The sequence below is a fragment of the Vipera berus genome, assembly GCF_964194415.1.
Source record: "Vipera berus genome assembly, chromosome: 16".
In the NCBI taxonomy this organism is placed as follows: Eukaryota; Metazoa; Chordata; class Lepidosauria; order Squamata; family Viperidae; genus Vipera; species Vipera berus.
In genome coordinates, this window is record NC_138219.1 from 4,706,283 (window position 1) to 4,719,777 (window position 13,495).

General features: G+C 53.6%; 2 protein-coding genes across 6 annotated transcripts in view; both read right to left on the reverse strand.

The window, feature by feature from the left end:
* Window positions 1-4,425, reverse strand: part of SIPA1 (signal-induced proliferation-associated 1) — a 43,053-nt gene extending 38,628 nt beyond the window's left edge. For all 4 annotated transcript variants that reach the window (XM_081340200.1, XM_081340198.1, XM_081340199.1 and 1 more), the window contains exon 1: window positions 4,320-4,425. The gene's annotated coding sequence lies outside the window, so the exon portion shown is untranslated. The remainder of the gene's footprint in view (window positions 1-4,319) is intronic.
* Window positions 4,426-9,465: 5,040 nt separating this feature from the next.
* PCNX3 (pecanex 3) overlaps window positions 9,466-13,495 on the reverse strand; it is a 50,939-nt gene continuing 46,909 nt past the window's right edge. For both annotated transcript variants that reach the window (XM_081340900.1, XM_081340899.1), the window contains exons 33-35: window positions 12,338-12,531; window positions 11,214-11,623; window positions 9,466-9,939 (exon numbers count right to left, since the gene is read on the reverse strand). In XM_081340900.1, the coding sequence (XP_081197026.1) occupies window positions 9,754-9,939; window positions 11,214-11,623; window positions 12,338-12,531 (790 nt within the window). In that variant the 3' untranslated portion in view covers window positions 9,466-9,753. The remainder of the gene's footprint in view (window positions 9,940-11,213; window positions 11,624-12,337; window positions 12,532-13,495) is intronic.

A 13,495-nucleotide genomic window follows, 5' to 3' on the forward strand; every position in this document is an offset into this window, starting at 1 on the left:
GGCCGCAACACTTCTCAACACCCACACAAGCAGTAGCTGGGAGTTGCGTACCTGCACCGCACGTCCCCCTTGTGCAGCCGAGCAAAAAGTCCTCCCCCCCCCCAAGATAAGTCCCCTGGCTCTTTTTCGAAGACCCCCCCCCTCCTTGCATGCACACGGCGCTCTGGAGCAGCAATGCGCACCGGGTGGGTGGGGTCCCTGTCCTTTGCAACTGGGTGCCAGTTTGGTCATTCCTTTGGCAGCTGGATTTCTAGCTGCGATGAATGGAGGCTTTCTCCTCCTGGAGGGGCAGGTCAATGGGAGCAAGTGCCATTCGGGCTGCGTCAGCTTCCAGGCGGCTCGCAGACGGACAGGCAGGCATTGAAAGCAAGCCGGCATCCCTGCGGGGACCGAACGATACAGACGGTCCTTGACTAACGGCCACAACGGAGCCCATTTATGTTGCTAAGCGAGACATTTGTGAGGCGGGCTTGCCTCCCCCCGCCCTTCGATGACTTTTCTCTGCCGGAAACCTTAAAAATAACTAGTAACTCTCACCGTCCATTTAGAGCTTCAGGTTACCCTTGTGCAATTTTTGCAGTAGCAGCATCAAAAAATGGTTTGCACTGGCTTCTCCTGGGAAAATCATTTCGCCTTGGGATCTCTTGGTGGTCTCGCATCCAAATTCTCTTCCTGGATGCACATTCCCCATCTCATATTTTGAGAAATATCTACCAGCCCCCCCTCCCCTCTTTTTAAACAAGCTGAGCCTTGGGCTTGAGGCAGCTGGGCCCAGCTATCCCCATTTGCATTATGGATTCTCCCGGGTGACGTTCACACAGGACACTAAACCAGGTTAAAAATAAATCTAGTGGTTGCATTTATTCGACAGGCTAAGCCTGGTTAGAGAAACCGTACTTAAATTCTCAGGGTGGCTTAGCGCGCCATGCCAACGGACTTACAGGCATTCGTTTAGCGATTATTCTAAGTTAGAACACCATTGAAAAAGGTGACTTATGACCAGTCCTCACACTTATGACCGTCGCAGCGTTCCCCGCAATCACGTGATCGAAACCCAGGCATTTGGCAACCAGAATTTATGAGCAACGGCTGCAGCCTTCTGGGGTCATGTGATCGCCATTCGCAACCGTTCTAGCTGGCTTCCAAAAATCAAAGTCAACGGGGGGGGGGGGGAGAGTCAGGTTTGCTTAAGGACGGCCCGATTCACTTAATGACTGCTCAGCAAACATGACCAAAAGGGTCGCAAATTAACAAACTGCCCTGCTTAGCAATGGAAATTCTGATCCCGATTGTGTCTGAATGTTGAGGGTTCCCAACGCTTCTTCAAGCCACTCTGCAAACCTAGGAAAGAGGTTCCTACAACAACCGGGTTAAGGAGGCTGTGTGAATACAGCCATCGGTGGAGAGAATCCTAATTTCATCTACTTGCAATTGGTTGCTTTTGGCCCAGAGCGAGACCACACTTGCAGATCCTTCTTTGAACACGCAGCGTCCTTTCGCATGTCCTCCGTGCCCCCCAATGTTGTGAAGGGATGCCCTGTGGCCGAAGCCTAACAGAAAGAGGACCCCAATAATTTGTGCCTGCCTTTGCCAACCCCTTCGCATAACCACACTGCCTGCCATGGCAATGCCTGAAGATTAAACCAGGCAATGCAAATTTAAATCTCTTTCCACGGGAAGCCAAACGTGCATTTGATTAGCCAGGATCTGAAATGAGAGCTTAGGGTCACGCGGCATCTCCCCGCAGAAGCAAAGGCAGTCGTAAGATTCTCAAGGACATTTAACAGAATTCCAGACTTGGAAGGGACCTTGGAGGTCTTCCAGTCCAGCCCGCCCTACTCAAGCGGGAATGTACCCTTCCAGACAACAGTTTTATTCCGAACCACAAGGACTAGAACCTTTACTTGCCTTGAAGACCCTAAAAAAATCTTAAATTGTTCATTTTTTGGTCGCCCTCCCAACGGATGTTTGCTTTTCCAAACAATTTTGGGATGCAAATAGCTCAAACTTATTATTTTAATGTGGCTACTTAAAGAGTTGTGGATTCTGTCGGATGGTTTGAATTGAATTCGGGACACTTTTGGTGAGGGTTTACTGCTCTGAATCTTTGCAGGCTGGCTTTCCAAGGGGGGGGGAAAGGGGGGGAGGATGTTGAATAGAATAATAAAGGAGCCTGAATTTTGCTGGGAAAAAGATCCCCGATTCTTCAGGATTGCAAAAGAGCTGCCAGCGCGCTTTAATTTAGCTCTGCTGTCCTCACCTAATTGGGAAGGATGCTTGCAACAATCGCCCCCAATTTACGCCAGTGTCTTTGCAACCTGGGGGGGGGGGAGAAGATGGGCGGACTTCAACTCCCAGAATCCCCCAGCCAGCAACCACATATGCAAATGCTTCTTTGCACACAGTGTCATCGTTTGTTTTTTTGCATCTCCTCCGTGCAGGAGGCAGGTGACCCATGACACCCCCCGCCCCCCCAAAATACTGTAAAGGGACCCCAACTCTCATCGTCTGTCATCACGCGCCAACGCTGTCTGGGGAATTCTGGGAGCTGAAGTCCACCCATCTTCACCCTGCCAAGGTTGGAGAAACACTTACTATAGGCTTGCACACAAAAAAAAGGGTGGGGGAGGTCAAAAATCACACCTCTTAGATAGACAAACTGAACAAGGGCAACGCAAAGCTGCACAAGACAATCCCCTCCCTTATAGAGGGGGGGCACGTTTTACGGCCACAGAGCTTCAACCCCTCCTGATGTTTCCATCTTCTCGAAATGACACCCCCACACACACACACACACCCCATTGCAGCCAGGCGCTGCTAACCAGGTTTTTCCAGGCACCGCCGGGAGAGAAGCCATGATATCCAAAAGCAAGCTCCCGTCTTCCTCAGCCAGATGCCCTGCAGATGTGCTGGCCTTGAACCGCTCCTTGCATCTGCTGCCAGCGGACCCAGGGATGGGAATCGGAGTCCGCCCGGTGGCAGCCAAGGACGGGCCGTCCTTCCCTTCCACCCACCTCTCCTTTTCCCGGCGGGGCGGGGGCGGGGGGATGCTTTTGCTCAACATCTGGACCGCATGCTGCGGCTGAGAAAATGAGCTCCCAGAAGCCTACCTCGCCGGGTTGGCGTGCATCTTAAACGCAGAGGAGGAGGAAGAGGAAGCCAGGCAGGGAACCCCACCAATTATCAGAAACACATACGTACACGTGTGTGTGTGTGTGTGTGAGAGAGAGAGAGAGAGAGAGAGAGAGAGAGAGAGAGAGACCTCCTTTCTTTCAAAAAGCCCCCCCCATCCCTCCGGAAGCCAAAGGGCCCCTAGACTCAGCAGAAGCACTCTGCACATGCTCTTGCTCCACTCGGCCTCCGGTCCGGCTAGCAGTGCAGCCGGGCAAAGCTGGAAGGGGATAGGTAGATAGATAGATAGATAGATAGATAGATAGATAGATAGATAGATAGATAGATAGATAGATAGATAGATAGATAGATAGATAGATAGATAGATAGATAGATAGATAGATAGATAGATAGATAGGTAGATAGGTAGGTAGGTAGGTAGGCAGGCAGGCAGGCAGGCAGATAGATAGATAGGTAGGTAGATAGGTAGGTAGATAGATAGATGATAGACAGACAGATAGATAGATGATAGATAGATAGATGATAAATAGATAGAAGATGATAGATAGATATAATAATAATAATAATTATTATTAATAATAATAATAATGATAATAATTCGGATTTTTTTGCTCCTTTTTTGGAGTGGGGGGGCACACAATAGCAGCGGAGAGACCCGGGCATCCCTCCGGGGCGCGCAAAAAAAAAAAAAATGCCAGAGTCCGGGAGCGCGCGGGGTCTGCTGCCCGCTTTCTTGGCTGAAAGGGCGCGCGCCTCCACGCGCGCTCCCGACGCCTCCCCCCCCCCCCCGACCAACAGCAGCAGCAGCAGCAGCAGCGGCGGCGGCTGTCACGTTGCAAGCAGCCTCTGGCCAGATGGGGGGAAGCGCCTCTCCCGGGAAGTGGGGGGGGGGGAGAGGCCGCCGCCGATGCTCGTGCCCGGGCGGGAGCGGGTGGCGGAAGCGCCCGGGGAAGGGGGGGAAAGCGGACTCGTCGTCCTCCTCCTCCTGCCCGCGTCTGCACGGAGCGTCTGAATGGAGGAGGCGCTCGGCTTTTGCAAAAAAAAAAAAAAGGCAGCCCCGCTTTTGCAAAGGGGGTCCCCGTCTCCTTGCCTCTGTGTGTGTGTGTGTGTGTGTGTGTGTGTGTGTGTGTTGCCCCCCCCCCGCCTGCACGTGCGGGATGCGTGTCGGAGGAGCTGCCCAGCCTTACCTCTCCGGGTCCGGCAGGCTTGCAGCAGCAGCAACGACGACGGCAGCACCAGCCAACTCGAGCGGGGCGCTGCCTTCTCCTCCGCCGCCGCCGCCGCCGCTTCTTGCCCCGCGTGGAGTCTCGGCGTCGGCTCCCTGCGGCCCAGGCGCTGGCCCCGCCCTCCCCTCCCTCCTCCGACCGGGGGCGGGGAGACCCAGGCGGGGGAAGGAAGCGGGGAAAGGGGGGGGGCGCCGGGCGGCGTCAGCAGCAGCACCGCGGGGGGGGGGGAAGAAGAGCGGAGGCGGAGGGAAGCTGGGTTTCCTGGAGGTGAAGGGGGGGGGGTGGTAAGGAGGAAGGAAGGGCAGCCAGTAAAAGAGGAGACGGGCCTCTGAACGTGTGCAGAGCGCACGGCGGGACTCCCCTTTTGCAAGGGGGGGAGGGAGGCCCGGGGGCAGGGAGGAAGGAAGAGCAGCCAGCAAAGAGATGGGTCTCTGGACATGTGCAGAGCGCTAGGCAGGACTCCCCTTTTGCAAAGGGAGGGGATAGGAAGATCAGCCAGCAAACAGGAGATGGGTCTCTGGACATGTGCAGAGCGCATGGCGGGACTCCTTTTGCAAGGGGGGGAGGGAGGCCCGGGGGCAGGGAGGAAGGAAGATCAGCCAGCAAAGAGGAGATGGGTCTCTGGACATGTGCAGAGTGCATGGCGGGACTCCTTTTGCAAGGGGGGGAGGGAGGCCCGGGGGCAGGGAGGAAGGAAGATCAGCCAGCAAAGAGGAGATGGGTCTCTGGACATGTGCAGAGCGCATGGCGGGACTCCTTTTGCAAGGGGGGGAGGGAGGCCCGGGGGCAGGGAGGAAGGAAGATCAGCCAGCAAAGAGGAGATGGGTCTCTGGACATGTGCAGAGCGCATGGCGGGACTCCTTTTGCAAGGGGGGGAGGGAGGCCCGGGGGCAGGGAGGAAGGAAGATCAGCCAGCAAAGAGGAGATGGGTCTCTGGACATGTGCAGAGTGCATGGCGGGACTCCTTTTGCAAGGGGGGGAGGGAGGCCCGGGGGCAGGGAGGAAGGAAGATCAGCCAGCAAAGAGGAGATGGGTCTCTGGACATGTGCAGAGTGCATGGCGGGACTCCTTTTGCAAGGGGGGGAGGGAGGCCCGGGGGCAGGGAGGAAGGAAGATCAGCCAGCAAACAGGAGATGGGTCTCTGGACATGTGCAGAGCGCATGGCGGGACTCCTTTTGCAAGGGAGGGAGGGAGGCCCGGGGGCAGGGAGGAAGGAAGATCAGCCAGCAAAGAGGAGATGGGTCTCTGGACATGTGCAGAGTGCATGGCGGGACTCCTTTTGCAAGGGGGGGAGGGAGGCCCGGGGGCAGGGAGGAAGGAAGATCAGCCAGCAAAGAGGAGATGGGTCTCTGGACATGTGCAGAGCGCATGGCGGGACTCCTTTTGCAAGGGGGGGAGGGAGGCCCGGGGGCAGGGAGGAAGGAAGATCAGCCAGCAAAGAGGAGATGGGTCTCTGGACATGTGCAGAGTGCATGGCGGGACTCCTTTTGCAAGGGGGGGAGGGAGGCCCGGGGGCAGGGAGGAAGGAAGATCAGCCAGCAAAGAGGAGATGGGTCTCTGGACATGTGCAGAGTGCATGGCGGGACTCCTTTTGCAAGGGGGGGAGGGAGGCCCGGGGGCAGGGAGGAAGGAAGATCAGCCAGCAAAGAGGAGATGGGTCTCTGGACATGTGCAGAGCGCATGGCGGGACTCCTTTTGCAAGGGAGGGAGGGAGGCCCGGGGGCAGGGAGGAAGGAAGATCAGCCAGCAAAGAGGAGATGGGTCTCTGGACATGTGCAGAGCGCATGGCGGGACTCCTTTTGCAAGGGAGGGAGGGAGGCCCGGGGGCAGGGAGGAAGGAAGATCAGCCAGCAAAGAGGAGATGGGTCTCTGGACATGTGCAGAGCGCATGGCAGGACTCCTTTTGCAATGGGGGGGGAAGGAAGAGCAGCCAGTAAAAGGGGAGACGAGCCTCTGGACATGTGCAGAGCGCTAGGCAGGACTCCTTTTGCAAAGGGAGGGGACAGGAAGATCAGCCAGCAAAGAGGAGATGGGTCTCTGGACATGTGCAGAGTGCATGGCGGGACTCCTTTTGCAAGGGGGGGGAGGGAGGCCCGGGGGCAGGGAGGAAGGAAGATCAGCCAGCAAAGAGGAGATGGGTCTCTGGACATGTGCAGAGCGCACGGCGGGACTCCTTTTGCAAGGGGGGGAGGGAGGCCCGGGGGCAGGGAGGAAGGAAGGTCAGCCTGCAGAGGAGATGGGTCTCTGGACATGTGCAAAGCGCATGGCGGGACTCCTTTTGCAAGGGAGGGAGGGAGGCCCGGGGACAGGGAGGAAGGAAGATCAGCCTGCAGAGGAGATGGGTCTCTGGACATGTGCAAAGCGCATGGCGGGACTCCTTTTGCAAGGGAGGGAGGGAGGCCCGGGGACAGGGAGGAAGGAAGATCAGCCAGCAAAGAGGAGATGGGTCTCTGGACATGTGCAGAGCGCATGGCAGGACTCCTTTTGCAAGGTGGGGGGAAGGAAGAGCAGCCAGTAAAAGGGGAGACGAGCCTCTGAACGTGTGCAGAGCGTTAAGCAGGACTCCCTTTTGCAAAGGGGGGAAGCCTGGGACAGGAAGGAAGATCAGCCAGCAAACAGGAGACGGGTCTCTGGACATGTGCAGAGCGCATGGCAGGACTCCTTTTGCAATGGGGGGGAGGAAGAGCAGCCAGTAAAAGGGGAGACGAGCCTCTGAACGTGTGCAAAGCGCTAGGCAGGACTCCCTTTTGCAAAGGGAGGGGACAGGAAGAGCAGCCAGCGAACAGGAGATGGGTCTCTGGACATGTGCAGAGCGCATGGCAGGACTCCTTTTGCAATGGGGGGAGAGGGAGGAAGGAAGATCAGCCAGCAAAGAGGAGATGGGTCTCTGGACATGTGCAGAGTGCATGGCGGGACTCCTTTTGCAAGGGGGGGGAGGGAGGCCCGGGGGCAGGGAGGAAGGAAGATCAGCCAGCAAACAGGAGATGGGTCTCTGGACATGTGCAGAGCGCATGGCAGGACTCCTTTTGCAATGGGGGGGGGAAGGAAGAGCAGCCAGTAAAAGGGGAGACGAGCCTCTGAACGTGTGCAGAGCGTTAAGCAGGACTCCCTTTTGCAAAGGGGGGAAGCCTGGGACAGGAAGGAAGATCAGCCAGTAAACAGGAGATGGGTCTCTGAACGTGTGCAGAGCGTTTGGCAGCCCCCCCAGCCCTCCTTTATGCAAGGAGTGCCCTTTTTTTTAAAGGGGGGCTAAGACAGGCAGGAGAGGAAAGGCTGGCTCTTTGCAAACTTGAATGCCCTGTGCCTTTTTATATTTGGGGGGTGGGCATCTTTGCAGGAAGAAGGATGATGGGGAGGGAAGTGCAAACTTGCACCCACTTTAGTGGGAAACGCAGTGGACCAGGCATCACCCCGCACCCAGTGCGCCCTGAAGACAAATGGGAATCAGCACAGGAAAACTCCTTGGATTTTTGAATGCCCTCTCTTGGCGGTGAACCGGGGTCTTCATTAATCAGAGAGATAATTTAAAATGTTCCCCCCCTCCCTCCTTTTAATACTGCTCAAATGAAATCTTGGGAAATCTTTGCATTTCCAATAGCCGGAAGAACTTGGCATCTGATCGGGAGGCCGAGTTCACACCTTTGGGCTGAATTGCATTTTTGGTTTTTGCAAGAAGTAGCGTTCACACAACCCCTTGAACCACCGTGGTTTTGTAAGACACACAAGAGATGGGCATCCAATGCAGGTGGGATCCTTTCCCAAAATTCTGGGAAGGTGACGTCCTTCGTTCCGAGACTCTTTTTATCTCTGAGCGACATTAAAATTTCAAATTCGTTACCTTTTGTCTGACTGCACCGGAGAGAACCAAGGAAGAATCTCAAAAGACATTTAAGAATGAGAAAAATAAAAAGAACCGGACCTATCGCGCCACGACTTCCTTTCCGATTCTTTTTTTTTTCCCCGCTTCCCTTCCAAAGTCATTCCTGACAACCTAGTACCCTTTCCCACTTTTTCCAAATAACGATAGCCCACCAGTCAGAGAATGTCGGCTGGTGGCCCCCAGGGGGAGGGCCTTCTCTGTGGGCACCCCGGCTTTATGGAATCAGATGCCGGTTGAGCTCCGGATGGCACCGGACCTTCGCTCCTTCCGACGCGGGCTAAAGACCCATTTATTTGAACAAGCCAGCCTGGTCTGATGGGGGATGTGTTGGGGTTTTTATTGTGGATTTTTTTATTACCATCTATTGTTTTAGTTCGGGCTCCTATTTAATTCTTTTTTAATTTTTGTATTCTGTATTTTTATATGTGCCCTGTTCACCGCCCTGAGTCCTTCGGGAGAAGGGCGGTATACAAATATAATAAATATAAATAAATAAATAAATAAATAAATAAATAAATAAATAAATAAATAAAATATACCGCTCCACGGTGCTTTCCAGCCTTCTCTAACCAGTTCACAGAGTCAGCCTTTTGCCGCCCCCCCGTCCCCCCCCCCCTTGCAACAATCTGGCTCCTCATTTTACCGACCTCAGAAGGCTGAGTCAACCTTGAGTCGGTCAGGATTGAACCCCTGGCTGTGGGCAGAGTTAGCCTGCAATGCTGCATTCTAACCGGAAGGAAGGAAGGAAGGAAGGAAAGAGGGAGGGAGGAAGGAAGGAAACGATGGAAGGAAACGAAAAGGAAGGAAGGGCAAATGGCAATAGCATTTACACTTATATACCGCTTACAGCCCTTCTCTAAGCGCTTTACACAATCTTTCCTCCCTGTCGAGGTTAATCAGCTGCTCTTGATTTTTTTTCCCCTTTTCCTCCCAGAATTTTTTAAATTTCCCCACCAAACCACCCCCCCCTCCCAATCCAAGATCTTGGGAGAGAAGACGGGGTAGAAAAACAAAACAAAAAAACAAATTATCATCGTTATTATTAATCCCAAGGGATGACAAGAGCAGAGAAAGAAAAAAAAAAAGGGAGGGGAAGCCTTTTGAGCATCACTCAGTTTAAGGACACAGAGCGAGCCAGCAAGGCGGGGGTCCTTGTGATTTTTTTTGGGTGAGGGGAGGGGGGAGCCTGCCCCTGCAGGCGAGTGGAAGATTTTTTTGGGGGGGGTGGGGGTGGGTGGGGAGAATATGGTAGTAGAAGTAGAAGAAGGGAGGTGCAAATGGAAGAAATCGCAGGCAAGGCAGAAAATAGCCTGTATTGCTTTGTCCTTCGTCTCGCAGACAAAAAAAAAGATGGATCAGGTTGGTTGGTGTGGAAATGGTGTGTGTGTGTGTGTGTGTGTGTGTGTGTGACTTGGGGGGCGGGGAGAAGCCAGGAAGAGTCAAACGGGACCAGCCCGTAGTTCTGTATGACGTCACGAGTGTGTGTTTCCCCCCACCCACCCCCAGCTTCTTAATTCAGTACTGGTGATCTAGAAGGGGCTGTCCGGCCGCGGGGCTGTCCTCGTCCTCTCGCTGCGGGCCCCATTCAGCCACTAGAGGGTCAGTCTCGGGGAGCACACAGTCTTCTTGGGGGGCAGCGGAGGGGGGCTCCAGAGGCAGCGGGCTGGGGGCAGCCTCAGGGACTGGTCCTGGGACGGGAGCCTGCAGGAGAAAGGGAGAGAAGGCATGGGGTTACATACGCTGACGAGAGGGAGATTACACCCCAAAATGAAAGGACACTTTGATCCCCCACAAGGGAGGAATGGCTGCAAAAGTCGATGGAGCTAGCAGAGATGGCTGAACTGACTGATTACCTGGAAACCACTTCTGGGAATCGGAATGGAATGGAATGGAATGGAATGGAATGGAATGGAATGGAATAGAATAGAATAGAATAGAATAGAATAGAATAGAATAGAATAGAATAGAATAGAATAGAATAGAATAGAATAGAATAGAATAGAATAGAATAGAATAGAATAGAATAGAATAGAATAGAATAGAATAAGAGATGAATGGAATGGAATAGGATAGGATAGCATAGGATAGAATAGAATAGAATAGAATAGAATAGAATAGAATAGAATAGAATAGAATAGAATAGAATAGAATAGAATAGAATAGAATAGAATAGAATAGAATAGAATAGAATAGAAGATGAATGGGATAGGATAGGATAGGATAGGATAGGATAGGATAGGATAGGATAGGATAGCATAGGATAGGATAGCATAGGATAGGATAGGATAGCATAGAATAGAATAGAATAAGAGATGAATGGAATAGGATAGGATAGGATAGCATAGGATAGAACAGAATAGAATAGAATAGAATAAGAGATGAATGGAATGGAACAGAACAGAATAGAACAGAATTAGAATAGTAGAACAGAATAGAATAGAATAGAATAGAATGTAAAATATAGAACAGAATAGGAATATAAGAACAGAGCAGAATAGAATAGAAATAATAGAACAGAATAGAATATCACTTATATACCACATCACCCTCTCTAAGCAGTTTACAGAGTCAGCCTATTGCCCCCCCCCAAACAATCTGGGCCCTCATTTTACCGACCTCAAAAGGCCGGGAAGCTGAGTCAACCTTGAGCCGGGTCAGAATCGAACTGCCGGCAGTGGGCAGAATTAGCCTGCAACACTGCATTCTACCCGGTGCGCCACCACAGCTCTAACCCCCCCCCCCCGATTAAACGATGGGAAAAGTGTCTAGGACTTAAGCTCTGCTCAGCTTTTCCCGACATTTCAGGACTCCAGTTGAAGTGCCACATTCCTGCCAGTTTATGCTTGCGTCCTCTCGGGGGTGGCGGACAAAGAGTCACGTGGCCTTTTGTACGTGGGAGTCCATGTGAACCAAGACAGGAGGAATTGGATAAAAAGTGTGTGTGTGTGTGTGTGTGTGTGTTTGTGATTCCATACCTGAGGCTTGGGGCTCCCTCCCATGCTGAGTGTCCCCAAGGTGGCAACAGCATTAGACGCTACTGAAGGGTTGTCCTTTGAGTGGGGTGGTGGAGTTGCAGGTGGGAATTCGCTCTCGCTGCCCCCTAACCCGTTGAGTCCTTTGCGGGCCGGCAGGCTCCACTTGCTGCAGAGACCCTCGTAGACAAAGGGGGAAAGAGTCCCGAGGCTGGGGCGGAGGGGCAGAGGGGTCCGTCCTGTGCCCTCAGCCACGGACGCCGAGGAGCCGGCGCAGGAAAGCTGGCTCCCCAAGAAATGTGGGCCCGGCGGCCACGACGCAATGGGGGTCGGCGCGGGAGGTCCGTCGGTCGGGCTTAGCTGGGGCTGGACCAGCCAGCTCTGGCTCGGAAGAGGAAGGCCGGGATCGGATTCTGCGGAGAGAAGAAGGCGGCAGGCGTCAACACGGCGAACATCGGATGTTCTTGCTTGACAAGAGATGAAGAAGTAGCCGTGTCCTATGCTAAACTTGTGTGTTGCTTTAAGACAGGGGTCTTCAAACTTGGCCCTTTTATGACTCATGGACTTCAACCCCCAGAATTCCTCAGCCTGGCACGCAGGCTGAGGAATTATGGGAGTTGAAGTCCACAAGTCATAAAAAGGTCAAGTTTGAAGAACCCTGCTTTAAGAGATTGGGTTTAAGGTTGGGAGGGGGGACGAGGAGGATTGCGCCTTCAAGGCCATCTGAAACTAAAGACGATAAGACCTTGGCGGGTTTCCTAACAGAAGGGAAACTGATTCTTTAAATTAATTGGAGAATGTGATTAGTGACAAAATTAGAAAGGCGGAGAATTGTGTTTTTAAAATATTATGCAAGGGGGGGTGGAGATTTCAGATTCCAGCTTTCTTCGAGCAAGCTTTTTTTCCTTTTGCTTGAAATCAGGGCTGTCCGAGCTTGGCAACTTTAAAGACTGGTGGACTTCAACTCCCAGAATCCCCCAGCCAGCACATGCTGGCTGGGGAATTCTGGGAGTTGAAGTCCACCGGTCTTTAAAGTTGCCAAGCTCGGACAGCCCTGCTTTCAAACAAGCCGAGTCAATTCTTCCAACCAGCCTGGCGGTCTCCGAAAGGCAGGCATTCTTCCTTACCTGCCTGAGTTTGGGCAGCTGTGGCCCCCGGCTCGGCGGGGTTCGCAGCTGCCGGCCCAGCATGGTGAGCCGTGCTCCCGGGTCCCTGTGCGCTGTGCCCGGGGGGGTTATTGCTGAGAGAGGAGCCCCCACCACAGTCGGAATCCTCAATGTTGCCTCCGCTGTTGCAGCCCGCTCCGCAGCCTTTTTGCAACCTGCAAGGCGAGGGGAGAAAAAAAAGGGGCTGAACGCTCCCCAAAGCTACTTGGCTTGCAAACAGGCACTCCCCCCCCAAAAAAAACAATCATTGGAAAAAAGCTACGTGCGAGGACGGCCCTTCTAAAGCAGGGGTCCGTGGAACGGCATGCCAGCAACCGGTCGGCACAAACAAGCAAAGCCCCATTGACAAGACGCGGGCGGTCTTGTCAATGTTATCTGGGAGGAGTTTGATTCTGTGACCCCTGATGAAGTGGACAGGATTATGGGGAAGCTGAGTTCCACCACATGTTTATTGGACCCGTGCCCTTCTTGGCTGGTTTATGCAGCTAGGGAGAGGACACGAGGCTGGCTCCAGGCGGTTATATCTGCTTCTTTGAGCGAGGGTTATTTCCCCACCATCTTGAAGGAGGCGGTGGTGAGACCTCTCCTCAAGAAGCCTGCCTTGGACCCAGCTGTATTGAACAACTTTCGTCCAGTCTCCAACCTTCGCTTTCTTGCGAAGGTTGTTGAGAGTGTGGTGGCGCATCAGCTCCCTCTGGTCCTGGATGAAGCGGATTATCTGGACCCTTACCAATCGGGTTTCAGGCCTGGGTACAGCACGGAGACGGCATTGGTCGCTCTGGTGAATGATCTCTGGAGGGCTCGGGATAGGGGGTATTCCTCTGTCCTAGTCCTATTAGACCTCTCGGCGGCTTTCGATACCATCGACCATGGTATCCTGCTGCGGCGTCTCAGGGGATTGGGAGTGGGAGGCACGGTTTTTCAGTGGTTCTCCTCCTATCTCCTGGGACGCTCGCAGTCGGTGTTGGCAGGGGGGCAGAGGTCGACCCCTAGGACTCTCGCTTGTGGAGTTCCTCAGGGGTCGGTCCTCTCGCCTCTCCTGTTCAACATCTATATGAAACCGCTGGGTGAGATCATTCGTGGTTTTGGAGTTGGGTATCATCAATATGCTGATGATAC